The sequence below is a fragment of the Bos grunniens genome, chromosome 10 (assembly GCF_055505025.1).
Source record: "Bos grunniens cultivar Pamir isolate PY7600 chromosome 10, Bosgru_T2T1.0, whole genome shotgun sequence".
NCBI lineage: Eukaryota > Metazoa > Chordata > Mammalia > Artiodactyla > Bovidae > Bos > Bos grunniens.
This window is the reverse complement of record NC_141174.1, coordinates 24,317,915-24,344,543: the sequence shown is the minus strand read 5'-3', so window position 1 is coordinate 24,344,543 and position 26,629 is coordinate 24,317,915. Positions and strand designations below refer to the sequence as shown.

At 37.8% G+C, this 26,629-nt stretch overlaps 1 protein-coding gene across 21 annotated transcripts in view; it reads left to right on the top strand.

The window, feature by feature from the left end:
- Positions 1-26,629, top strand: part of GPHN (gephyrin) — a 535,403-nt gene that overhangs the window by 507,724 nt on the left and 1,050 nt on the right. For all 21 annotated transcript variants that reach the window (XM_086320195.1, XM_086320194.1, XM_086320189.1 and 18 more), the window contains 5 exons: positions 312-399; positions 10,508-10,581; positions 14,927-14,991; positions 18,156-18,259; positions 25,467-25,563. In XM_086320195.1, the coding sequence (XP_086176321.1) occupies positions 312-399; positions 10,508-10,581; positions 14,927-14,991; positions 18,156-18,259; positions 25,467-25,563 (428 nt within the window). The remainder of the gene's footprint in view (positions 1-311; positions 400-10,507; positions 10,582-14,926; positions 14,992-18,155; positions 18,260-25,466; positions 25,564-26,629) is intronic.

The window sequence follows — 26,629 nt, the reverse complement described above, 5'->3', positions numbered from 1 at the left end:
CTAGGCAAACTGGGAGGGTGAGACAGCCCACTTACACTTCACTGTGTCCCCTCTTTATACCGCCTTGTTATATAGAGCAAAAAGCCCATCAAAGTACCAGTAACCACCACTTCTGCACTTACAAGTTTCTTTCTTCACAACAAGTTATGCTCCCACTGCAAAGAGACCTTTTTGATTCCCACTTCATACAGAATTTAGTGCTGTGCTCACGTTAATGCCTACTCACTGAATAGGTGGTTTAGTTTTCAGCAGGCACTGTATATAAGACTCTTTCCTTGTGTGTTAATTTGTCTTTATTTTTTTTTTTCCAGCCCAGATGACTTACTCAATGCCTTGAATGAGGGTATCAGTCGTGCTGATGTCATCATCACATCAGGGGGTGTGTCCATGGGGGAAAAGGTATGAAAAAATGGGGTTCTTGAAACATAAGATTGATTAACAGTGGTCTGGTAGACATCTTGTATCCGTAACCAGACCCCTACGAAGCTGGAAATCCACAGGTGTTCAGAAATTCCTGAGCATTCTAAAAGGGATGCAGTACAATAGGTCAGGTCAGACAGCTTATCATCTCAAATTAAATCCAGCAGTGAAGGTGTTAAAGTGTAAATATTAATAGGTATTCTCCATATAACAGACAGATTGCTGGGATAGTCTTCCCTCAAAGTTTCCTAGAGGTCTTGAGCAGATTGCTGCCATTTTCTCCCAAGATCACAAAACCTAGGGGCTGAGGCCTGCATTGTCACAAAGCTGTAAAAAGTATTTTGCATTACCATCAAACTACCTGAGGAGCTCTCAGGGTCATAAGAGCAGACCCTGAGGTTAAGAGTACTTAAGTACTTATATTTCTTATATTTATTATTTCTAGAGAGTGTTTCATGTAAAAGTTTTCTTGGTTGCTAATGAACTTAATTATGGGACAGTAACCATTTGGCAGACCAAAAGTTTGTTTTTCTAGGACTTCTAAAGAGGCAGCAAGCTTATAATTAACATAGGCTTGGCAGTTGTGGCTCAGTTATGGTAAGAACAGAACACTCAATCTTAACCTTCTTTATTAGTGCTAACAAAGATGTCATTTATCCTAGGGATTTGCTCACAGGTAAACAGCCAATATAGTAAAGCATATTGGTTTTCTTTATTTTACTCTCTGTGTAGTAAGATACTTACAATAATCCTTTAATTTACTAAGAAGGCGATTTTAAGAACTGGGCATCCCAGAGTATTCCATAGTGTTAGTTTCTCAGTCGTGCCCAAATCTTTGTAACCCTATGGGCTGTAGCTTGCCAGGCTCCTCTGTCTGTGGAATTCTCTAGGCAAGTATACTAGAGTGGGTTCCCATTCCCTTCTCCAGGGGATCTTCCTGACCTGGGATTTGAACCCAGGGCTCCTGCATTGGAGGCTGACTATTCACCATCTGAGCCACCAGGAGCTAATAATTGTCCTTCCTACCTCCTCGAGGCAGGAATGAGATGAGAGAAGAACCAGGAAGAAAGAGATAAAGTATCAATGCAGCAAACTCCTGCCAGCCTGAAAACTCTAGTCCTCAAAAGAAGTCCTGTGTACTTCAGTAGCAGAAAGAAAGAAAAGTATAAGAGAGAGAACATCTGTTTTAGCCCAAGGGCTGAGTCTGAAAATCAGTCACTGAAAACACAGGGAAGTAAGTCAAGGAAAGATCCAGAAGCATTATGTAGCAGACATGAATTTTAAGTACAGAAACTCAGGTATGCAAGAAATTTATTTACTTGTTTAAACTTAAATTCTACTATGAGCACCGATACTATGGAATTGGCAGGAAATTTACTTAAGCCACTGCCAAATTAATTGCCTCCAGGAATTATACCAAAGAACAGGCAGGGGCTTGAGAGGCAGCAGGGCATCAAGGAGATACACATCTGGTCACCAGTGTTCACTGGATACATCTAGAGTGTCCTTGTCATGTTACCATATATCTCAGGTCTTTGCTCTTTGGGGGCCATACTAATAGCACTGAGATCAAGGGGGAGGCTGGAAGCCTTAGAGCAGAGGGAAGGGGTCCTTGCCACATGTGGGACCCACAGACCCCAAACCTCGTCTCAGCCAAGGAGAAATGACTCTTCACAGTTGCTTCCTTTAAAATATCTCCCCAGCCCCACCTCTTCCTGCTCCAAAAAAGCCTTTTCAAAAAGTTTTCATTTTTTATGTATCTGCTTTTTGCCCTAAAAACTAAGGAATTATATGCATTACTATAAATTCTCCGTCACCTACAGAATTGTACAATAGCTCAAAGACAATGAAAGGTATATAGATAACCATTAAGGATACCCTAGATTGAACAAGGCAATGGCAACCCACACCAGTACTCTTGCCTGGAAAATCCCATGGACGGAGGAGCCTGGTGGGCTGCAGTCCATGGGGTCACGAAGAGTCGGACACAACTGAGCGACTTCACTTTCACTTTTCACTTTCATGCGTTGGAGAAGGAAATGGCAACCTACTCCAGTGTTCTTGCCTGGAGAATCCCAGGGACAGGGGAGCCTGGTAGGCTGCAATCCATGGGGTCGTGAAGAGTCGGACACGACTAAGCAACTTCATTTTTCACTTTAATGCATTGGGGAAGGAAATGGCAACCCACTCCAGTGTTCTTGCCTGGAGAATCCCAGGGACGGGAGAGCCTGATGGGCTGCCATCTATGGGGTTGCACAGTCAGACACGACTGAAGCGACTTAGCAGCAGTAGCAGCAGCAGATTGAACACCTAGTAATTGTTTCTTCCTATTTCAAAGTCTCTTAATTCTTCCTTGGGCTTCCCTTGTGGCTCAGCTGGTAAAGAATCTGCCTGCAATGCAGGAGACCTGGGTTCGATCCCCGGGTTGGGAAGATCCCCTGGAGAAGGGAAAGGCAGCCCACTCCAGTATTCTGGCCTGGAGAATTCCATGGACTATATTGTCCATGGGGTTGCAAAGAGTCGGACATGACTGAGCAACTTTTACTTTCAGTTCTTCCTAACAATGTCTCCCTCACCCCACATGATTAGAAAAAAGGGCTGGTCTCATAGGTTTGCCCTGATTATTTAGCACCAAAGGTATTAATTAATCATATAGGTCACCTTGAGTATAGCTCCTAGAGCCATATAGTGGTAGAATATTAAAACTAATCAACAGTATTCCAAAGAAACAATTTGTTAAAATGTTTTTTTGTCTCCCTTATTTCATTTAGTCCTATGTTTCTTGTTCTGCAAGATCTTGGCTTAGCAGTCGCTTTCTTAACACCTTCTGCTTCCGTTCTAGAGAGTCCTGGGTTTCCTGACTCAGTCCACTGGTACTGTATAAAAGTGACCTGAGCTGTATCACCTCAGAGGTCTATACCCTAGAGACTATTCTTTGAAGCATCAATTGTTCAAAATTCCTATGAAGGTCCTTTTTCCTAGTGCTCTGGATCTGTCTTTGTTGTAGACACAGACTATTTACTATAGCTTACAGCAGTGCCTTCAGGCCAGCATCAAAGTTAAACAGGAACTTTCCTTAGAAAATAGATATTAAAAGATATTAAAGTAAGACTCTGTATTTGGATACAGTATGTAACAATTTCATAAAAAATTTTGGTTAGTGTTGTCCCTGAAGGTGAAAACACATCATTGACAGTATAAGCATTGTCAAATATCCAGACACTTCCCATAAAGCATATAATTTCTGAAATATTATATTAATGACATTTTACCTGCTTGAATCTAACCTAGCACACAGTGAGCCTCTTCTCAGATGTAACAGTAACTTCTTTCCATGAAATTCTTATAATGGTAACATCAAACAAACCTATTTCTAATGTCTCTTTTTATAAAATAAAAGAACAAACCTTCATGACTTTCTAGGAGACCTCTAGTACTCTTGCCTGGAAAATCCCATGGATGGAGGAGCCTGGTAGGCTGCAGTCCATGGGGTCGCTAAGAATTGGACACGACTGAGCGACTTCACTTTCACTTTTCTTTTTTTTTTTTCACTTTTCACTTTTATGCATTGGAGAAGGACATGGCAACCCACTCCAGTGTTCTTGCCTGGAGAATCCCAGCGACGGGGGAGCCTGGTGGGCTGCTGTCAATGGAGTCACACAGAGTTGGACACAACTGAAGTGACTTAGCATAGCATAGCATAAGAGATGTACACAGCTGAACAATTCACTTTCACGCATTGGAGAAGGAAATGGCAACCCACTCCAGTGTTCTTGCCTGGAGAATCCCAGGGACGGGAGAGCCTGGTGAGCTGCCGTCTATGGGGTCGCACAGAGTCGGACACGACTGAGGCGACTTAGCAGCAGCAGTAAATTTCAAACATAGTTTTAGGCTTAAAAAATATTCTGCAATTTTTTTCTATATTTTGGTCTGATCTTTAGAAGGAAAAATCAAAAGAGTTGTCCAAATAAAATGGGCCCTTGATTAAGATCATGGATATCTAAGAAACAGTTCTTGGTTACCTAATTTTTTAAAGCAACAATAAAATATTTGAAAACAAGCATAGAGAACCTGCTTGCTATGCTTTTTTATTTCCTTAAACAATCAAAGACAAAGTAAACAAAAAGCACAAAAAGGCAGATTACACAAAAAGAAAAACACTACATATCACAGAGAAAGCATTGGTCAGTAAACCCAAGAAGTAAGCTCATGAAAACTTACTGAACTTACTAAAATTTTAATATATACTCAGCTTAATTTCAAACACAGGTATTATAAACCAAGGCAAATCAAAGTCACTTTCAGACTTTTATCCTTTATTATGCTTTTTTTTAATGTTTTGGAACAACCTGACTCTTGAGAACTAAGAGTGGTCCGCAGATCCAAGAGTGTCCTTGAGATTCTTTAAGCAGGTCTGCAAGGTTAAAACTATCCTCATAATAAAACTAAGTCTTTATCTGACTTTTATATTTTCCTTCTCTCATGAGTGAATAGCAAGTTTTCCAGTGTGGAAGATGTATGATCTCATCAGACTGAATACTGAAGCAAATAAGAGAATCTACCTGACTTCTCTTCAGCTGAACATTAAAGAGAGTTTTTAATTATAAAATGCATAAGCAATAAATTACTTATGTTAACATGAAGTAGTTCGTCATTGCTATTTCCAGATGAACTAACAAATAAATACTTTTAACTTCTTAGTTTTTATTTCTAACCCAGTAAACATTGATAGACATAAGCCACATAAACAAAAGCTCAAGGATCCTTAATGGATTTTAATTTAAGAGAATATAAAGGGTCCTAAGACCAAATATTTTGAATATTGGATGTCTTTAATTTTTTTCCTTGAAAAATGAAAGAACATGCATAATTATACTTGTCTGTCATTATTACTCCAGCATTTAAGAAAATAACTCATGTCTATCTCATAGTGAAAACTAGGGGACATAGATAATTGACAAATCACATGTAACCATTTTAGCAGACTAGCCAAGTTCATATACACACAGAATACAGCTTTGTAGAGCAGACACCTCCCCTTTTTAACCTTCTTAATGGAGCAAAAATGAAAACATATTTATTAACATAACCCAAAGGTATATCCTCCCTATGGCATATTAAAATAATAGGCAAAGTACATTAGCTTAAAGTTATGGTTAGTAAACAGTGATCCAGTGTTCTATCTTACTTAGAAATCATCTAGGTTTCCCATGATTGTTCATTAATTAACCAATTTAATAACTTCAAGATTTTAAATTACTTAAAGATCTTGAAAATTATTTTCAAGCTGACATTCTACAAACATAATTACTATTGAAATTAAAAGTTTGTCAGAATAATGATTCAATTTCATTGAACCAAATTTTAGGTTTTATATAAGAATTACATTAGCTTCTTTGATGAATTAATCTATATAATTTTAGGAAAAAACAAACCCGGACAAAATAAAATGCATTTGCCTACTTAATATTGATAAATAAGAGAAAGAGTATGGCTGGATTTACTTATTAACCAAAATAATAAGCTAGTCTCATTTGCCAAAGATTTACCTTAACTGCGTGAACTTTGATTCTTGAAATTGTAAGAAGAATATTTTTTTAGCATAGCATATTTAAAATATTATAAATTTTCTTATTATCTGAATAATTAGGAATTTTAGGAATATTCTATTTATGTAAGTACTTAATCTCTCTAAATCAATTAGATTTGATTTAAGAGACAATAGAAGTGTTTTGGTATGTTGGTTTTTCTCCCCTCTGGCAAAGCAAAGTTTATTGTGGGCCTGTGGTCAGGTCTCTTCTCTCCAAGTCCTAGTGAAACCAGAGTTGGGAATGAGAGGCTCTCGTGTTGCTCTCACCAGGGGCAGAGACAGGTAGGGGACACCCTGAATCTGCAGTGTGCCCTGAGAAAGGCCCACTTTGCATGGTGGTCTTACAGTCATATAATTTATGAATATCCTCCAGAAGTAGGAAAACATTTCACACTCTCAAAGCAAGATAAATGGCTTTCTGGATCAGACACATAGTCACACAACCACGTAAAGAATATATAGCTTCATCTCTACAATTTCAGTGACACAGTAAGAGTAAACACAGAGACAAACAAAAAACTACTCAGTCTACAAATAAAGAACTATTTTCCTTCCCAGAGGAAGGAAAAATTCTTCATTGATTTAGGTTCAAAATGACAGTAAGACAAATAAACTCACAAAACCAACAAACCAGATTTTCTGCCTCCTCTTACCCAACAGAGAATAGATTTCAATCATCCATTTATAGGAGTCACCAAATGGTGAGATCATAAAACCAAATTCTCAGTCACTGCTGCTACAAGGGGGACTACCTTAATGACCATGCACAGAAACACAAATAGAACCAAAATCAATAGAGGAGGCCAAAGTAGAGAAACCAGCATTTAGCAGTTTTCAAGTTTTATTGCTGCTTGGCATTCACTGCAGAAACCAAGGAAAAATGTATCCATGTTTAAACCACCCATAAAGTACACTTTTCTGACAATCGACTTTACTTGGCTTTGTCAGATAAATCAATATGGCGTCTCTGTGGAGCCTTCAGAATCGTTAAGGTATAGTTTTTTAAAGATAAAATCATGAATCTCATAAATACATATTTTATAAAATTAACATGTGTCAAAGATTTTATTTAACTCATTCATCAGTGAAGGAACTAGTAAGATATTACAACTGATTCTAAGAATTCAAAAAACACAGACACAGGTAGTCCAAAATGCTGAAATCAGTTTTCTAATAGATATAAAATTGTTCTATATCTGGAGGAGAATAGTCAATTACAACTCTACTGACAGAATTAATTTTTATTTCTTTGGATACTAATCATGTTCACTATTATTTTTCTGCAGATTAATTTTTGTAGAATAGCTCAAAGATAGCGAAAGGCACAAATAACCCAGAAGGTTATTTGGACACCAGATAATCTTTTTTACCCATTTCAAGTCTTTCACAATTTTTCTGACATTGTTTGTTCTTGCTTAAATTGAGTGAAAGACCAGTCTCCTTCATTCATTCGTGTTTCTTCTTCATATCTGGATCTAGCTTTCAGAACATCAGAGATCCTTGCTGTTTCTGGAGATAGAAAAAACAAGAGCAGTGATGATTCTCAGGCTTTATTGCTATGTCTGGTACAAGCTTTCTGTCACAAGAAACATGAAGCATTTCATGTTCAAAGCAGAATTGAAAAGGGGCATTTTTTACAACAGAGATGATTTTTTTCCAAGAAAAATAAAATACTTTCATTCATTTAGCAAATATGTAATGAGTGTATATGCTTTCCAAAGTCTGTATCATTATCCTTAGAGAGCCCTGCATGTATGGCCTCTGCCTGTCTCTTCAGCCTCCCCTTATGCCTTTCCCTTGCTCATTCACTACCTTCCATTGTCTTTTCAGTTCTAGACACACTCTTTACTGCTCTAGAAGCTTTTGTATATACTTTTCTCTGCCTGGAATCTTGTCCCTCCACCCTTCTCATGACTGAGTCCTCCTCATCCTCACCACCTGTTTTAAAGCGGTCTTTCCTTATTCTCCACTTCACACCACTGTTCTCTATCCTAGCACCTGCTTTTTTCCTTCAGAGTATATTCCTCACTGGTTTGTTTGTTTTAGGCTGTCTCCCCCACCAGTAAACTATAACAGGACATCTTTGTGCCAGGGACCTTGTCTGTTTGGTTCACTAGTGAGTCTCTAACACAAATAGAATTCCTGATACATAGTTCAGTTCAGTTGCTCAGTCGTGTCTGACTCTTTGCAACCCATGAACTGCAGCACACTAGGCCTTCCTGTCCATCACCAACTCCCAGAGTCTGCCCAAACCCATGTCCATCGAGTCGATGATGCCATCCAACCATCTCATCCTCTGTCGTCCCCTTCTCCTCCTGGCCTCAATCTTTCCCAGCATCAGGATCTTTTCAAATGAGTCAGCTCTCCGCATCAGGTGTCCAAAGTACTGGAGTTTCAGCTTCAACATCAGTCCTACCAATGAACACCCAGGACAGATCTCCATTAGGATGGACTGGTTGGATCTCCTTGCAGTCCAAGGGACTCTCAAGAGTCTTCTCCAACACCACAGTTCAAAAGCATCAATTCTTCAGCACTCAGCTTTCTTTATAGTCCAACTCTCACATCCATACATGACTACTGGAAAAAACATAGCATTAACTAGACGGACCTTTGTTGACAAAGCAATGTCTCTGCTTTTTGATTTGAGGCAAGAAAGTGTGATAACTGACAGCAATATAGACTTGTAGGAATGTTGAAAGAGACTGAGGAAGAGGAATGGGGCTGGTGGGAAACAGATTGCCTGATAAGAGCAATGATTGGCAAAAGAAGGCTAGAAAATATCAATACAAGAATCCTAGCTATGATCATTTAAAAGATGAGATTTATTTCTGGAGACCATGGAGTTGTTGAAGTGTTATATGGTGATTTGATCAGATTTATCTTTCTCACTACTGTCGAGGGAATGAATTGGAGAATTGGCAGAGAGGCCTGTTTCAGTAATTCAGGTGAGATGATGTTGGCTGAGAAGATGGAGAGAAGGAAATAGCTTTGAAAAATAAAGTGTCTCATAACTTGTGAAATATTTAATATTTTAGTAGGATACTAGACTCTCTTGAATTAGTGAGCAGGAAACTCAGTAACAGAAGTTGTATTACTTTGGAGAAATTTTTTAAACTGCTATTTTTTTCTTTATATCTACAAAACCAACTACAAGACACTGTTGCCTTTCCTTTCCGAAGATCAGGTTTTGTCAGATTGCTCTGGGTTGATCATAACCTTAGGTTGGTTGTGTTTGTAGTCGCAGAATATGAAGGTGGAGCAATTAAACTCCCTTGACTTTCTGTTTAGAGCTCCCTCCCTAAGTTTTTAGTTGACTTATTTAGACTCGGTAATCTTGGGACTGTGAAGAAAGCTGAGCCCCAAAGAATTGATGCTTTTGAACTGTGGTGTTGGAGAAGACTCTTGAGAGTCCCTTGGACTGCAAGGAGATCCAACCAGTCCATTCTGAAGGAGATCAGCCCTGGGATTTCTTTGGAAGGAATGATGCTGAAGCTGAAACTCCAGTACTTTGGCCACCTCATGCAAAGAGTTGACTCATTGGAAAAGACTCTGATGCTGGGAGCGATTGGGGGCAGGAGGAGAAGGGGACGACAGAGGATGAGATGGCTGGGTGGCATCACTGACTCGATGATTGTGAGTCTGAGTGAACTCTAGGAGTTGGTGATAGACAGGGAGGCCTGGCATGCTGCGATTCATGGGATCGCAAAGAGTCGGACACGACTGAGCAGCTGACCTGAACTGAACTGAATCTTGGGTAAACTCCAATACTTTGGCCACCTCATGCGAAGAGTTAAATCATTGGAAAAGACCCTGATGCTGGGAGGGATTGGGGGCAGGAGGAGAAGGGGATGACAGAGGATGAGATGGCTGGATGGACATAAGTTTTAGTGAACTCCAGGGGTTGGTGATAGACAGGGAGGCCTGGCGTGCTGTGATTCATCGGGTCGCAAAGAGTCGGACACGACTGAACGGCTGAACTGAACTGAACTGAACTGAATCTTGGGTGAATGTCCAAGTCTCTCCTCAAGGAATGCACATTAGTTCAAGCTCATTAAGCAGAGCAGCATGGGATGCATACACATAGCTTCCCTGCCCAAGCACAACTTCTTAAGCCATATTTATTAACATCCTTTCTCAGACAAAATTCTATCCTAAAAGAGAGACAAGAGCCTATCAAGTAATAATTTGTATGTTAATGTGGTTCTTTGGTGTACTCTCTAACTACTCCTATTGGAATGTTCTTTCTATGAGGGAAGGAACATTGCCTTTTTTGTTCAAGGCTGCATCTCCCTGTATATTGATTGATATTCAGCATACATATATTATACTTGATAAATATTTACTGAATGAGGAATGAAGAAATAGTTGTCATAAATCAACTTCACTAAAATAGATGTTTCTTTTCATTTCAATCTTATACATTTTTTTTTCATTTAAAGTCTGAAAGTCTGATATTGAAATGTTTGAAAGTAAAGTGATTATTTTTCATATTTGCAGGACTATCTCAAGCAGGTGCTGGACATTGATCTTCATGCCCAGATCCATTTTGGCAGGGTTTTTATGAAACCAGGGTATGAAAATAATCTTGTTATCTAATATATGGGTTGGTTTGGCTTGCTTTGACTAACAAAGTTTTTAAATGCTTTCCTATTATTTTCTATTATGGATTATTTATTCTAATAAAGGAATGTTACAGTATTAAAGTTCTTTGAAAAAGTATATATCCTATCTGAAATGGGAATTCATCTTCTTTATTAAACACTGAATCTGGTTTAAAAAGAAGCAAAGCAACTTTCCAAACCTTTTCTCCTTTTAATTCCCATGTCTAGTTCCTTCCTTCTCTTTTTCGTCTCTTTCTCTCACTTAAAAACATTTTAGTATGAAAATTCTCAAACATATACAAAAGCAGAGAGTATAATGAAACCCCGTATACCCCATAACCCAGCTTCAGTAATTATCAACATTTCTCCTTAATTGTTTTATCAATCCCTTCCTTTACCTTTTTCAGAGAACAGAGGGTTAGATTGTTTTAAAACAAATTCTAGACATGGCATTTTAGTATACATCTCAAATATTAATAATAACAACAGCAGTATTATCTTATATAATCACAATGGTATTATCTCACCTAAAAAAATAAATAAGAACACCTGAATATCATCTAATTCCCCAATCATATTTGAAAAGTCGCCCGAATGTCAAGAAAGAGTATGCCTTCTTATGTATGTTTTATTTGAATTAGGATTTGAGTTAGGTCTACTCAGTGTATTGGGTTGTTGACTCTGTATTAAATAAGAACATTTAATACCCGCCCCCGCTCCCGCATTTTTGGTATGCCATTGACTTGTTACAAAAACTGAATCCTTTGTCCTTGTGAATAGGTTTGGCTGATTACTTCCTTGTGGTGGTGGTTGACTTGTTTCTCTCTCTCTCCAGTATATTCTGTACACTAGAAGTTAGATCTAAAAGTTTGATTAGATTCAGATTCACTTTTTTTCTTTGCAAGAATACTTCATCAATAGTACTTCATAATGCTTACTACCTCCAAAGAGGAAAAAAAAGTAAACACATACCTAGATCTTGCATATCTCCTAAAAATTAATAACTCCCTGAGGAGTGGCTACAGGTTTTGTGATCCATTATAAATCCTCAAAGAATGCAAACATTGGTGGTGATAAAATGTGTGTGGCCATGTATTTAAGCAATAGCCTGTCTGTTCAGACCACTGCTGCTCTCTAAGTCTGTGATACATAAACATAAAAACAGTGTTGAAATGCCTCAGTGTGTGGGTGAGCATTTCCGCACACCTCCTTGCTATCTGGGACAACAGAGATGATGCTTTAGTTCAGGGTTATACTCTGATGGGTGTTCATGTGAACCCTGAGAGTAGAGGTGGGACCTACCAGTTATTACAAGTGAGCTGTGATAGCAGAAATAGTCAGGAAATGGCAGAAATTTCTAGAAAGAAGCCTTTTTTAAGTGTCAAGCCAGCCCTCCTGGTCTCCCTGATTTATTGGGCACCTCATGTCAGTTCTAAGACAGGGATTGGGCTTTATGTTTAAGTATCAAGTTAAGATAATCCCTAAAGCCTTTCCAAAATCTAACAGAATTCAGAATTCTTAGTGTTGTATTTCTGTAGTTGCTCCAATATGGCCACCACTGACAGGACCTTTTTACTATTGAAGCTGTTGGATTGGGATCATTCTTACTAAGAATATTTTGTCTTAAGCAAATATCTTTATGCTATGAGTACACACAGACTTTTTAAAATTCCTGTCCCCATGGGCAGTACTAATATGATTAGAATACAGAGAACATCCCATGAGTATGTCAATGTACTTCTCACTAACTGCAAAAATTGAATTGATTATTTCTCTACAGTGAGAAAGAAGCTGACATTACTTGCCCTCACCTCTAGGGGAGAAATTTTGTGTAATATCTATTATTTAAATTAATCTCAGCACCTATGATATATAATAAATACTCATTTTATTTTTAATCTGTTATTACCATTCACTTCAGCTGTAGGAGTTCATCAGTTCCTACTATTTATTCTCTTGCCTTAAAGTTTAAAAGCTGTTACATTCTGATCTCAAGAGGGAAAAGAACAACAGGTGTTGAGTTTTAAGGCAATAGCTTTCCAGATCCTAAACAGAAACTTCATAGTCTAGCCATAAGACACGATAGCAGTGCACAATTACACAATGTTTTATTATAATGGAATCTTTTAAAAATGAATATCTTTAGAGAAATCACAGTACCTGTCTGCAAGATTCAAAAGATGATTTAAAGTAGCTTTAAATACATAGAGGGAAGGTGTCATGTGTTCCCTCCTCACTCTTGGTGTTTTAGTTTGCTATAAAAAAGTGGTTTAGAACTTTAAATGGGCTTCCTTTAATTGGCCAGAATTTTATACTGTCTGAAGATAAGAATTTAAAGTAATTGCTACTTAATAGTAGAACAAGAAGAAATATAAAATGCTGAAGAACAATTTAGCTTTGCTCTTCCCACATACAGTGCATTCAGAATGCAATTAACCTCTTTCATTTTAGACAAAGAGATACTCAAAAAGCATTTGGAATATTATCAACCAGATCTACCAATCACGGTTTTTATGGGTCATCTGCAGTGAACATAGCTGTAGTCAAAATGTACCTTGGAAATTATTTTCATCACACAGTAACAATAATCGCCAAATAACGTATCTATAAATAGATAAGGCAGTCTAATCTCTGTTTTCTAAAATACACCAAAGAATCAGGAAGTAAGCAAAAAAGGAAGGCCTCAGTAGCCAAAAATAGATGTTATGAAACCAATATAGTAACACTTAATAGCATACCCTATGAGAGCCTTATCTAATTATGAACCATAATGTTAGAAAAACCTTGGTTCAAATCTTTGTTTCTCCATTTTGTGTCTGAGTGATTTTGGCTAAATCGCTTAACCTCTGAGTCTCATTTTCATCATCTATAATGGAATAATAATTGTCACCTCATAGGATTTTTTTAAGAATTAAATGAAATAATGGATATAGTGCTTAGATATCCAAAAGTGGTGGTTTCTATTATTATTATTATTGTTATCATTCTAACAATATAGCTATTACTACTCTCTGGTTCCCAAACCTAAGGCCAGCTTTAAGGGTCAAGATGATGGCAGTCTCATATGAAGGGGACCCCAGAAAAATAAAACACTAGGGGGAGAAAAAGCAGAAGCAAGAACTGTAGAAACACTGCAGTGTATGCTGTTGTGTTATGGTTTAATATTGTGGTATTAAACCCAATATCACTGTATCATAGCAGAGTAGAATTGGTTAATAATGATGGCTGCGATTCATCAAAAATGTTAATGTTCATCGTATTGCTGCAAAAGGTTGTGCGTGAGTGATCCTTTTCTCATTCAGCTCATCAGTGAAAATAGTAAAAAGGAAAACAGTTTGGGTAGTATTTTTAATAATGTGGAAATTTCAGCATTCCCTAAAATTTTGCATCATTCAAGTTTCATTTATATAATAAAAATTTTAGCTGAGAGTCTGTGTGAAGGGTAGTCTATAGGAAAAAAAAAAATCACTCTTATTTACTGCCCTCCGCCTTCATGCCACTGACACCCCTTCCCACACCCCTGTGATGAGGATTCCTGTCAGACCCTTAAGGAAACATAATTTGAGAATGTTTTAAAATTATTATTGCTTTAAGGGCACTCAAAGCTGATGCACTGGGACAACCCAGAGGGATGGGATGGGGAGGGAGGTGGGAAGGGTTTCAGGACAGGGGGACACACGTACACCCGTGGCTGATTCATGTCAATGTATGGAAAAAACCACCACAATATTGTAAAGTAATTAACCTCCAATTAAAATAAATTAATTAAAAAATAAACTTTAAAAATCATTATTGCTTTAATTTTGTTCTAGTCGTGATATTTTGTTTTGATGTTTCAAAAAATTCCCTTCATAGGGAAGCTTTTATGTTTATTGCTGAGTATAGTCTTAAAGGGCTGAGAAATACTCATCTTCAACAATAGGCGGTTATCTGATAGACATGTCTTACCAGATAGTCGTCTGATAAAAAGAATGATTGTTACTGGTCAGCAGGAAATAAACGCATTCGAAATTGTTAAACTAAAGGGCTAGAGAAACTGGGGTTGGGATACACTTGTTTGGCACTGGCAAGAAGGAAAGAAAGTAAACTACAGAAAACCAGGAAGCGTTGGTTAAAAACAGAAAATGCTAAAAACAAATTAATTTAATTGTGCTTCACTGCAGGTTATAAAGGTTTAAAGGAGAGTCAACAGAAAAGTATTTTTAGAGAGTAAGTGATCTGTGTGAAGGACCATATAACAAGAAAACTGCAGTATTTAATTTACTCATCAAAGTGCTTAGCAGTCACTAACAAATATCCTCTCTTTTTCTTCTAGCCTGCCAACGACATTTGCAACTTTAGATATTGATGGTGTAAGAAAAATAATCTTTGCACTACCAGGTAAGAATAACTTAAATACTTTCTTTTGCTTTTTCTGGAAAAATAACCAAAATCTTTTTGTGCCCCAGGTGACCAGTCCCCTATCAGAGCACATGATTTGGAATCTGAAAGACCTGGGCTCAAGCCCCAGCTTTGCCTACTGTATGACCTTGAACAAATCACATAATCTCTCTGAAGCTATTTCTTCATGTATAAAATAGGGCAAATATATGCTTCATAGGGTTTGTGCAAAAGTCAAATTAGATAGTACCTTTCAAAGCACAATTCAGACCCTAAGATGATAAGTGTTACCTGTTACTACATCTTTCTGGGGCACTTACAGGAAACTGGTCAAAGTTAGCAATATAATCATCTCCCACAACTAGAGTTTTGTGCTCAAAGGGCCTTGAATCACCCCTGCAGATACTAGAACAACAGCAACAACGGAAATACAACATTGCATCTACTTGTTATTTTTTCAACTTCTAATATTATCCTCTGATCTGTAAGCAATGTTCCATTCTCTATTTTTTGGCATAGATTCCTTCCAAAAATAACCTACTTATTCCTTTCAGATGTACAAGTCTGGTGGCTTTGGAATGCTTATTTGCTTTTTTATAGTTAATAAATCTCAGAGATAGAAAGTAAAGGCAGGCCAAAAATTTTAGAACTTTAAAAACATTTTTAAAGCCCCTTATCTATAAGCATAAAAGAGGTTTGATTGCTGTCATATTAAGAGAGAAGACATGTAAGTAAAGTTTTAATTCTCAAAATTTATCTGTGGTATAAAGCTCCTTAAGGCCTTTAATATAGCCCTAGATACTCTGAACACCATTATGTAGAGAAAGGATAACCTCTTTCTAGCTTCATTTTGCTTAGAAGAGACTGTTTATGTTGTCTACAGAAGATATGACTTGACCTACGAAGTATGTTGTAGTGGGAGCCTGTTTTGCCATTACAAAGTGTTGTTTATCTGCCAAAGAAGTTACAATTAAATAGCCTACTTTTCAGATTGCTCCTCTGACATTTTCTATGCTCAGCCTGAAGGTACCAAAAGAGGGCAGCAACAATTCACATGTTCAGATTGTAAAACCAGCAAAGTGGTTCTTTTTACAAGGATTTGAAAACTCAGAATCGGATTTTTCAAGTCTTGTGTATCTACTTGTTCTTTTTTTAACTTTTTAAACTTACTCTAGTAACGTGTTCACTGTAAAACATTAGAAAATACTTAGATAAACAATAAGAAATGTTATCCATAATCTCCCTTACCCGAAATAACCACTATTTTCAGATTTTTGGTGTTGGTTCTTCCAGTCTCTTTTTTTTACATCAACCAATTCGTTTTTTATAGAGTAATTTTATCGAGCAGTAACATTACAGGAATACTGTAATCATTGTTGAGCTTTTTTTCTTTTTCCTTTTTTTTGCTTTCCCAGAAAACTTTCCATCTGTTTACATTTTGATTGAAGGTAAAGCAGTTAATTGTCACTAAGAGTCTGCTATCCTGTGGAATAACTCAGAAAAACAACAATTTTGTCTACTGGAATAATTGTGTCACTCATCACTTTACAACTTTTAAAAAATCTCTTTTTAACTGCTTTTGTAGGTAGAACAAAATTAAAGGTATGGTTTTAGCTAGTAATAGGCTAAACCAGCCATTGCCTTTTATTTTGATGATGAAATTAGCATCACATAACCAGGCCAAGGGAATCTAAAAGCACAAGCCATTCCCTACCCCCACTACACACACACACACACACACACACAGAGTCACATATCACTGTATGAAAGTATCAGTAAAATTATAATTTTAGAAACAACAGGGATATTGAGACTCATGCTGTCCAAACTTTTTATTTTGTGATTAAGTGAAGTTAGACCTAGAAAGGTTTGGAACTCTTGCCAGGGTCACACAGCTTTGTTAGTTAACAATACCACACAAGAAACTAAATCTGTTATTCTCCACTCAATCATTTTTTCATAGCTCACCTTACCTGACTTTGAAGTGCATGACACACCCAGATTTCTTCTTGGAGAGGTTCAATTGAATTCCTCAAATTTTTCTTTTAACTGTGAAAGAACTTGGCATTTGTATTATTCTGCTCAGGCTGCCAAAGCAGAGTGTCACAGACTGGGTGGCTTAAACAACAGAAATATATTTTCTCACAGTTCTGGAGACTAGAAGTCTAAGCTCAAGGTGCCAGCTCAGTTGGTTTCTGTTGAGCTCTTTCTCCCTGCTTACAGATGGCCAATTTCTCCCAACACCTCCACATGACCTTTTCTTCTGTGTACACTCCTCATGTTTCTTTTTCTTTTTATGAGGACACGGTCCTTTTGGATTAGAACCTCACCCTTACAAGCTCATTGAACTTCACATGAGTGCTAAGTTGCTTTAGTTGTGTCCGACTGTTTGCGACCCTATGGACTGTAGCCCGCCAGGCTCCATCTGTCCATGGGGTTCTCCAGGCAAGAATACTGGAGTGGGTTCCCAGGTCCTTCTCCAGGGGATCTTCCCTACCCAGGGATTGAACCTATGTCCCTACCCTCTCCTGCATTGACAGGCGGATTCCTTACCACTGGCGCCACCTGGGAAGCCCATTTAACCTTAGTTACTTCTTTAAGAGTCCTATCTCCAAATACAGTCACATTGGAGGGTTAAGACTTCAACATATGAATTTGAGGGAAACATAATTCAGTTCCTAACAGTATTCACCTTCAAATCCTTCACATTTTAAATCATTTCGTTTTATATTTTTTAATTTAAAGAAATTTCTGGGTAGGGAGGATTATGGATAAATTTCTTTATGCTTATCCCTCTTGCTAATATTTTTTTGCACTGATTATGTATTACTGTGTAATTTTATGCCATTTTAAAAATAGCAAGTACAAACTGATTAGTAAGGGCTTCAATGTATGGCTCTCAGGAAAGCAAAAATAAATGGTGTTCAGCAGCTTCTGTGCATCAGAAGTCGCATTTCACTGGTAAATCCGAATGTTTACACACAGCCAGCCATGTGGTTGACTGTAGCTCTATTCTGGCATCCTTTTGGATTCAAGGTGATTCAAAAGAGGAAGACTAGTGATTAGTCACTTGATTCCCTTTGATACCTGAACGTGTAGACATTCATGATTTTTTTGGCAAATTTCTAGTGTATACTATAAATAACTGCTTGGTTGACTTCCAGGGAATCCTGTGTCAGCCGTGGTCACCTGCAATCTCTTTGTTGTGCCTGCGCTGAGAAAGATGCAAGGCATCTTGGATCCTCGGCCAACCATCATCAAAGCCAGGGTAATGTTTGCTAATGACCAGAAACCAAAACTGAAGCCTAATAACAAATAAGGATATGATTTTTTAACTGCCCAAAGCAAACATCTAGAATTTTATGTTGTTGTTGTTATTCAGTCATTCAGTCATCACCTACTCTGTGCGACCCTCTGTAGCATACCAGGCTTTCCTGTCCTTCACCATCTCCTAGAGCTTGCTCAAACTCATGTTCATTGAGTCAATTTTGAGGGAAAATATGATTATATACCTCTCTTCATGATAGAAAACAAAGGGAAAGGAGTCCCCTTTATTCCCTTCCCACATTATTCCACGACTCCTAAAGGGAATAATTTTCTTCAGCTAGAAGTCCATTTAGGAATGGATATGTAATGACAAAATGGTCAATAGAATACTAAACTAATACTAAACCCTATGGAAGGAGGGATAAAAATTCCCTTTTCCCTAGGTAAACTTACAGAGAATAGCAATTTATTTGATCACTTTTTCTGTGACCCCACTGATCAATTTTAAACAGTTCAGAAAAAGACAGTCAAAGGACTAGAAAGAGAAAAAGAAGGAGAGGGTGACCATCTTGTTTGGAAAAGGACTACTAAGGCTGAGGAGTTATACCTGCAGTAAAAGTCAGTCAGAAATTACAGTCCCCTTCTCACCACACTAACTTCAACTTGATTTACTACTAGTCAACTAACTATGTAATATAGTTTCTGTGTAACTAATGAACAATTTTCCTGGCAATTTAAACTAATCCTAAGCCAGTGCTTTTCTTTCTTTTAAGATTTACTGAGGTATAATTTATATGTACAAGTTGCACATATTTAATGTAGACATTTTGAAAAATTTGGACAAACACAAACATGCATGATACCATCACCACAGTCAAGATACTAAACAACGTCCATTGCCTCCAGAAATGCCCTTATGTTCTTTGATTTGTTTCATGGTAAGAGCATTTAATGTGAAAACTATCCTCTTAAAGGACCTTAAAATGCACAGTACCACGTAACTATAGATAATATACTGTACAGCAGATCCCTTAGAGCTAATTCACCTTGCATAACAGAAACTGTATATCCATTAAGCAACAGTTTCCCATTTCCTCCATCCTTCAGCTCCTGACAACCACTGTTCTATCCTTCGCCTCTGTGAGTCTGTTTTAGATACTTCCTGTAAGTGGAATCTGGCAGTACTTTTGTAACTAGCTTATTTCACTCGGTATGATGTCCTCTAGGTATATCCATGTTGCCTCATGGCAAACAGTATGGAGTTTCCTCAAAAATTAAAAGTAAAACTACCATATGATCCAGCAGTCTCACTTTTGGATATATGTCCAAAAGAATGGAAATCAGGATCTCAAAGAGATATTTGCAGCCCACCATTCATTGTAGCATTATCCTCGATAGCAAACATAAGGAAGCAACCCAAATTTCCAACAACAGATGAACAGATAAGGAAAATGATGTATATGTGTACAATGGAACATTATTCAGCTTTTAAAAAAGGTTAGTCATTGATCTTCACAAGATATAATTGAATGCCTATTATGTGAGAATATTATGGCCTGTAGTTTGATTTAAAACAGAAATTGAAAATGATAGAACTATCTATGATTTATAAGAAGTATAAGCCAGTTTTATTATTACTAGGAGATGAAAATTATAAGTAGGTTATAGAAACTTTGGGGAAATGAAGTTGAAACTGATCTGTACCAGCATGCATAAGAATTTTAATGTTACATGATAAATTTCAGATGATTTGTGGGGCAAACGAGCTTAAGCCCCTGTCTTTTAGACTAATGAAATCAGTGCTTATAACTTCTCTAGTACTTTTAAGAGGTAGTGTCAAGGTCCTTTAAAACCACTCTTTGGAAGCTTTGACAAGACTCAAGCAGAGTCCAGGCCCTCAGTATCAGCCAGGGCCTAGAGCATGTCACCTGGGGCCTCCACTCAAATAGAATCCCCTTTTGTTATCTGTTTTCTCACAAACTCTCTTCTCTAGTCTGTGCAGCAATTAGTCCAACCTCTCCCCCCCGAGTCTCCTGGAGCTTTCACCTTCCCATATTATCACCACCAAACGTTCCAAACACATTCGGGTTTCGACAGTTATCTAAAAGTCTTCTTTTGTGCCTGACCTCTTATCATCAGTTGCTTTATTTCCATAATTCTTGATAATTTTAGTTTTGCTTCAGCCGCTCACATGCCTGTCCTTTTCAATGCCATGAAGCACTCCATCTCAAAACTCACCAACTCTGGTATACAGTTCAAGAACAATGACAAGTTATCTACCAGTAGATATAAAAGAATTTAAACACCTCACCCTTTTTCCTCAGTCCATAAGCCCCTTCTGGATTTAACCCTTTTCTCCAGCCTAAATCCTATGGTGTATCACTTCAACTTTTTCTAACACCCTCAGTTTTTTTTGTTTGTTTTTTTTTTGCCTCTCCTTCCTTCTACTACGATCACTCTAAGAATCCACAAAGTTGAATCAGTTTTCCCTTTTTGTCCTTCACTTTTATTCCCAGGGCACTGAGTACAACTGGAGAAGAGTGTACATCTTTTCGAGTTATCACTTCCAATTTACAAATCTCAGGAGGGGCCAAAATTCCCCCTAAAGAACCTTTTATATCTTGTGGATCAGCTTTTTCCATTCCTTACTCCAGCCTTCCAGATCTTCACTGTTCTCCTAATGTCCCCTCCACCGTCCGCATCCACTGTGTTTTGTAGCCAAATAAACCTGATTTGAATAATGGCACCAACATTTGATGTTTTCTCTTCCTCTAATCTTGCCTGCTTTTAAATCCCTTTTCTGTCTAACTAATCATTGTCAGCACCTCCAATTAAAATTCTTCAATGTTTCCCATGACCCCAGGGTTAAATTCAGACACTCAAGTGAGCATAGGAGGCCCTCCATCCCAAGGCTTGTTTTCCCTCCAGTGTTATCTACTTCCCATCCTGCATTCTCACCATACCAAGCTTTTTACTGTCTCCAGGATGAGCATGAGATGGCCTTCCTACGAGGGTCTCTCCCAACCACCACCTTCTCTTTTCTCAGCTTAGAAAATTCCTTAATCATAAGACTCAGGCATCATCATGCCCTCTGTGAATCCTTTCCCGGTGTCCCTAAGAAGGCTGATTATTTACTTCTTTGTACCCTTTTATACCATATAAATGGATCCATAAAAACTTTATTATACTATATTTACATTAATTACTTACTATGCTAGATAATTCTTTGAGGTCACTTCTCTAAAAGATGGACAGGACAAAGAGGAAGGACAAAATATTCTCCCCTTTTTTAACTAACAAATTTTGTTTTTTATAGCACATCCAGGTTCACAGCAAAATTAAGCAGAAAGTTCAAAGAGTTCCTGTATTCTCCTCCCCACCCCATACATACATACACACACACACACATACACATACACACACACACACACAACATACACACACACAATCTCCCCGACTGTTGACGTCCTGTACCACAGTGGTACGTTTGTTACAATCAGTGAACCTGTAGTGACACATTCATTATCCCCCAAAGTCCATAGTTTACATTAGGGTTCAGTCTTGCTGTTGTGTATTCCATGGGTCTTGATAAATGTACAATTACATGTATTGACCCCTGGGTTGGGAAGATCCCCTGGAGGAAGGTATAACAACCCACTCCAGTATTCTTGCCTGGAGAACCCTATGGACAGAGGAGCCTGGCAGGCTACAGCCCATGGGGTCACAGAGTCGGACACGACTAAGCGACTTGGCACATATCACGCACCATTGTAGTGTCGCACACTCTTACAACCCAGAAACCCTCTGCACTCTGCCTGTTCATTCCTCCCTCCCTACTAACCCTTGGTCTTTTTACTGTCTCCATAGTTTTGCCTTTTCCAGAATATCATATTGTTGGAATCATGCACTATGTAACCTTTTCAAATTATCTACTTTCACTTAGTAATATGAATTTAAGTTCCCTTCATGACTTTTCATGGCTAGATAGCTCATTTCTTTTTAGCACAGAATAATATTCCTTTCTCTGGATATGCCACTGTTTATCCACTCACCTACTGAAGGGCATCTTTGTTGCTTCCAGTTTTGGCAGTTATGAATAAAGCTGCTGAACATATTTGTGTGCAAGTTTTTGTATGAACATAAACTTTCAGTTCACTTGGGTAAATACCAAGGAATATGATTACTGGATTGTATGATAAGATATATTTAGTTTTGTAGGAAATGCCAAAATGTCTTCCAAAGTAGCTGTACCATTTTGCATTCCCGCCCCAGTGATGAGTCCCTGTTCTTCCACATTCTCAACAGGATTTGGTGTGCCCAGTGTTTTGGATTTTTGGCCTTTCCAGTAGCTATCTAGTGGTATCGCATTGTTGTTTTAGTTTGCAGTTCCCTGTATGATGTTGAACATTTTTTCATATGCTTACTTCTCATATGTGTATCTTCGTTGATATGGTGCTCAGTTCTTTTGCCCAGTTTATAATTGGATTGTTCATGAGTTTTAAGAATTTGTTGTTTATTTTGGATAACAGGTCTTTATCAGGCATGCTTTGTACAAGTATTTTCTCCCAGTCTGTGGCTTTTCATTTCATTTCATTGACCTTTCTTTTTTTCCTTTTCTAATTCTCTCCATTAGATATTTACATGTAGAGCATACCATATAATACCACACCAAATAATACAATTTTATCTCTTGGGTGACTACTATGCACCAGAAAAATACTCAAAGAAAGCAGAGGACTCCTAGTCTATAGCTCACTGCCCAATTTCGAATGAGTGGAAAAAAAGTAAAACATCCACAATTTGCAATGTTCTTACACCAAAATATATGTGTATATTTACTCGTGGAACATCATTGTTTTAAGCACTGATGCTCATAGTAAATAGGTGCTTTCTTAAGCTGCAGCTAACTGATGTAATATACCAGAACTATAATGTCAGTACAACTAAATATATTAGTGAATAAAGTATTCTGCAATTCAGTAAAATACCACAAAAACCTGATTAGCTTCATCTCTTGCTACAAAAGGAACAGGTCTTTGTGAGGCTGTGAAAAAAATTCATTCACTTCAAATTGATGCAGTTCTTATTTCTTAAATTAACATAAATATACTCCTTTAAAACAAACAATCCCATTTTGTAGATGAACAAACAGGTATGGAAAAGCAAAATAGCTTTCCAGTACAGCACACCAGTTAACACTAAGACTGGGAGTAGCTGCTGGTATCTTCACAGCCTAGTATTTGCTCCACTGCACTGCCGTCCATGAGCCGGTCAGTCAGTGCCACTGGGGGGAGAAGCTTAAACATGTAGCAAATGACACAACCATGTGATAGTTCTTATGGTTTGGAACTGGAGAACACACACCCATGGGGAGAGGTTGAAAGACAGAGATTTTTGTCCTCAGGTAAGCACAGAATAAATTAGGAACAAGGGCAAGTTACCCCCTCAGTAGATATGAAGTAGCATATAAACATAAGGAACATGAAAGAGTTGAGTGTGATTTAATTAAGGAGAAACACCCTTGAATTGACTTTTAGTCTGGATTCCAGAGAGAAAGTCTAATTAGAATAATTATTGTTGTTCAGTCACTCAGCCGTGTGCGACCCTTTGCGACCCCATGGACTGCAGCACGCCAGGCCTCCCTGTCCCTCACCATCTCCCGGAGCTAGCTCAAACTCATGTCCATCGAGTCAGTTTGCCATCCAATTATCTCGCCCTCTATTGTCCCCTTCTTCTCCTGCCTTCAATCTTTCCTAGCCTCAGGGTCTTTTCTAATGAGTTGTGTCAGGTGGCCAAAGTATTGGAGCTTCAGCTTCAGCATCAGTCCTTCCAATGAATATTCAGGATTGATTTCCTTTAGGATTGACTAATTTGATCTCCTTGCAGTTTAAGGGACTCTCAAGAGTCTCCTCCAACACCACAATTCAGAAGCATCGATTCTACACTCAGCCTTCTTTATGGTCTAAATCTCATATCCATATGTGACTACTGAAAAAACCATAGCTTTGACTGTATGGACCTTTGTTGGAAAAGTAATGTCTCTGCTTTTTAATACACTGTGAAATATTACTCTTTCATAAAAAGAATGGAATAACGCCATTTGTAGCAACATGGATAAACCTATAGATTATCATACTGAGTTAAGTAAGTCAGACAGAGAAAGACAAATATCATGGCATCACTTATATGTGGAACCTAAAAAAAGTACAAATGAACTTACCTACAAAACATAAATAGACTTACAGATGTAGAAAACAAGCTTATGATTACCAGGGAGTAAGGAGGTTGTGTTGTTGTTGTTTAGTTGCTAAGTTGTAGCCACCTCTTTTGCGATCTCTATCTGTGGGATTTCCCAGGCAAAAATACTGGAGTGAGTTGCCATTTCCTTCTGCAAGGAATCTTCCCAACCCGGGGATCAAACCCATGTCTCCTGCATTGGCAAGAGGTTCTTTACCAGTGAACCACCAGGGAAGCTCACCAGAGAGTAAGGAGAGGGAAGGGATAAATTGGAAGATTGGGACGACCTATACACACTACTCTGTATCTAGTATATATAAGACAGTAAGGACCTACTGTATAGCGCAGGGAACTCTGCTCCATACTCTGTAACGGCCTACATGGAAATGAGTCTAAACATGAGGAGATATATGTGTAACTGATTTGTTTTGTTTTACACCTGAAACTAACACAACACTGTAAATTAGTTGCACTCCAGTGAAAATTTAAAAAATGAAAGTATCCCTTTTATATTAAAGATAAGTATATGAATGAGTTGCTAAAGTAGCACCTCAATAAATCTGTTTGATGGATGGATGGATAGATGGACAAATGGATGGATAGGGAGATAAATGTATATTGAGCTTGTTTGTTGAGGTCTACCTCCTTTATTTTCGATATTAAAATATCTGCCTTAATTTCTCAATTCATAGGGCAAATTAGACTTCAAAAATAGACTTTGTATTTTTCATCTACCCTTTTCCCTACTGCAAATACCAACTTCTTGGCCTTCTTTTCTGTTTTTACCAGAGCAACCCAACCTCTGGACTTCCTGTATTAAGAACGTAAGGTGGCTGTGGTGGAGACCGCAGGATGCCAGGCTATTCCCAGTCCATTGCGCTCTTTGCACGACCACCACCACCCTGTAGCTTTAAGAAATGGTCAAGTTTAAGAGTGATTGAGTTTGTTTTCCTTTCCTCTTTTTCCTGTAGTTATCATGTGATGTAAAACTGGATCCTCGCCCAGAATACCATCGGTGTATACTGACTTGGCATCACCAAGAACCACTGCCTTGGGCACAGAGCACAGGTTGGTCATTCATACCTTGCAGGCATCTCTTTGCACCCATTCTGTTAAAACACAAATTTATGTATAACCTCCTTCCTTGAGTATACCTAATTTTGTAATTATTGTATATTTTCCCTTTTGAGAGATTAGATGTTAAGTTATTCCTAAACAGTGTGACATAGCAGGACAAGAGTAGAAAAGACTAATAATTGTTCAGTTATTCCTTGGAACTGTATTTCTAGACAACCGTTTGAAATACAAATCTAGAATTACAGAAGATTTTTATCTGTTTGTTCAACCAATAAATTCTAAGCACAACTTTGGTTTTAGGAAAAGGAAGGGACTATGGCTATGTCACGCTGAAATGTGACATTAAAGCCCAAATAGACTGTGATTCTCTGTAGCCTTTACTATACTCTAGATATTGGTAAGTTCTAAGGACTCAGAAATCAACTTTGCTAATTGAGTTCTATAGTTACCTGCCGTAGACTTTAAATTTTTATCCCCAACTCCTCTAGTCATATTTTACCTGACTTTTGATGCAATTCCAGAAAAAATTTAAACAAAGATCCTATTAAGTGCAAACATCAGTTAGCACAGTGAGTAAGTACATGGGCTTTGTCATCAGAGATTGCTTGCAAATTGGCCACCATCTAGTTAGTAGGACCATAGGCAAGTTACCTAACCTCTTTTGAGGTGTCGAGAATTAAATAAAGTAGTTGAGTAAAATGCCTACCACCTTGTCTGGTACTTAAGTAAATACAAAAGAAATGGTAGCCACTGCTGTTATTATCATAATTATTTTAATAGGTTTTAAAAGCCTCTCTTTTAGACACACATCACACGTTAGCCTGAATTGAGAAATTCAGTGGCCTTTTCCACAGTGCTGTAAAAATTTTGATTTCTGTCTCTTAAACAATATTTTGTAATGTTTATTTTTTAAAGTTCAATGAGAAGGTAGTAGGATACAGTAGCTAGGTCACCTGAAAAAGAATCTGGGAAGTCGGATCATCTTTCTTCCTCTTGAAGACCTGCGTTTCTGTTCATCAGTTTTTATTTTGAGAAGAACTACAAGGGCTCCACGTGC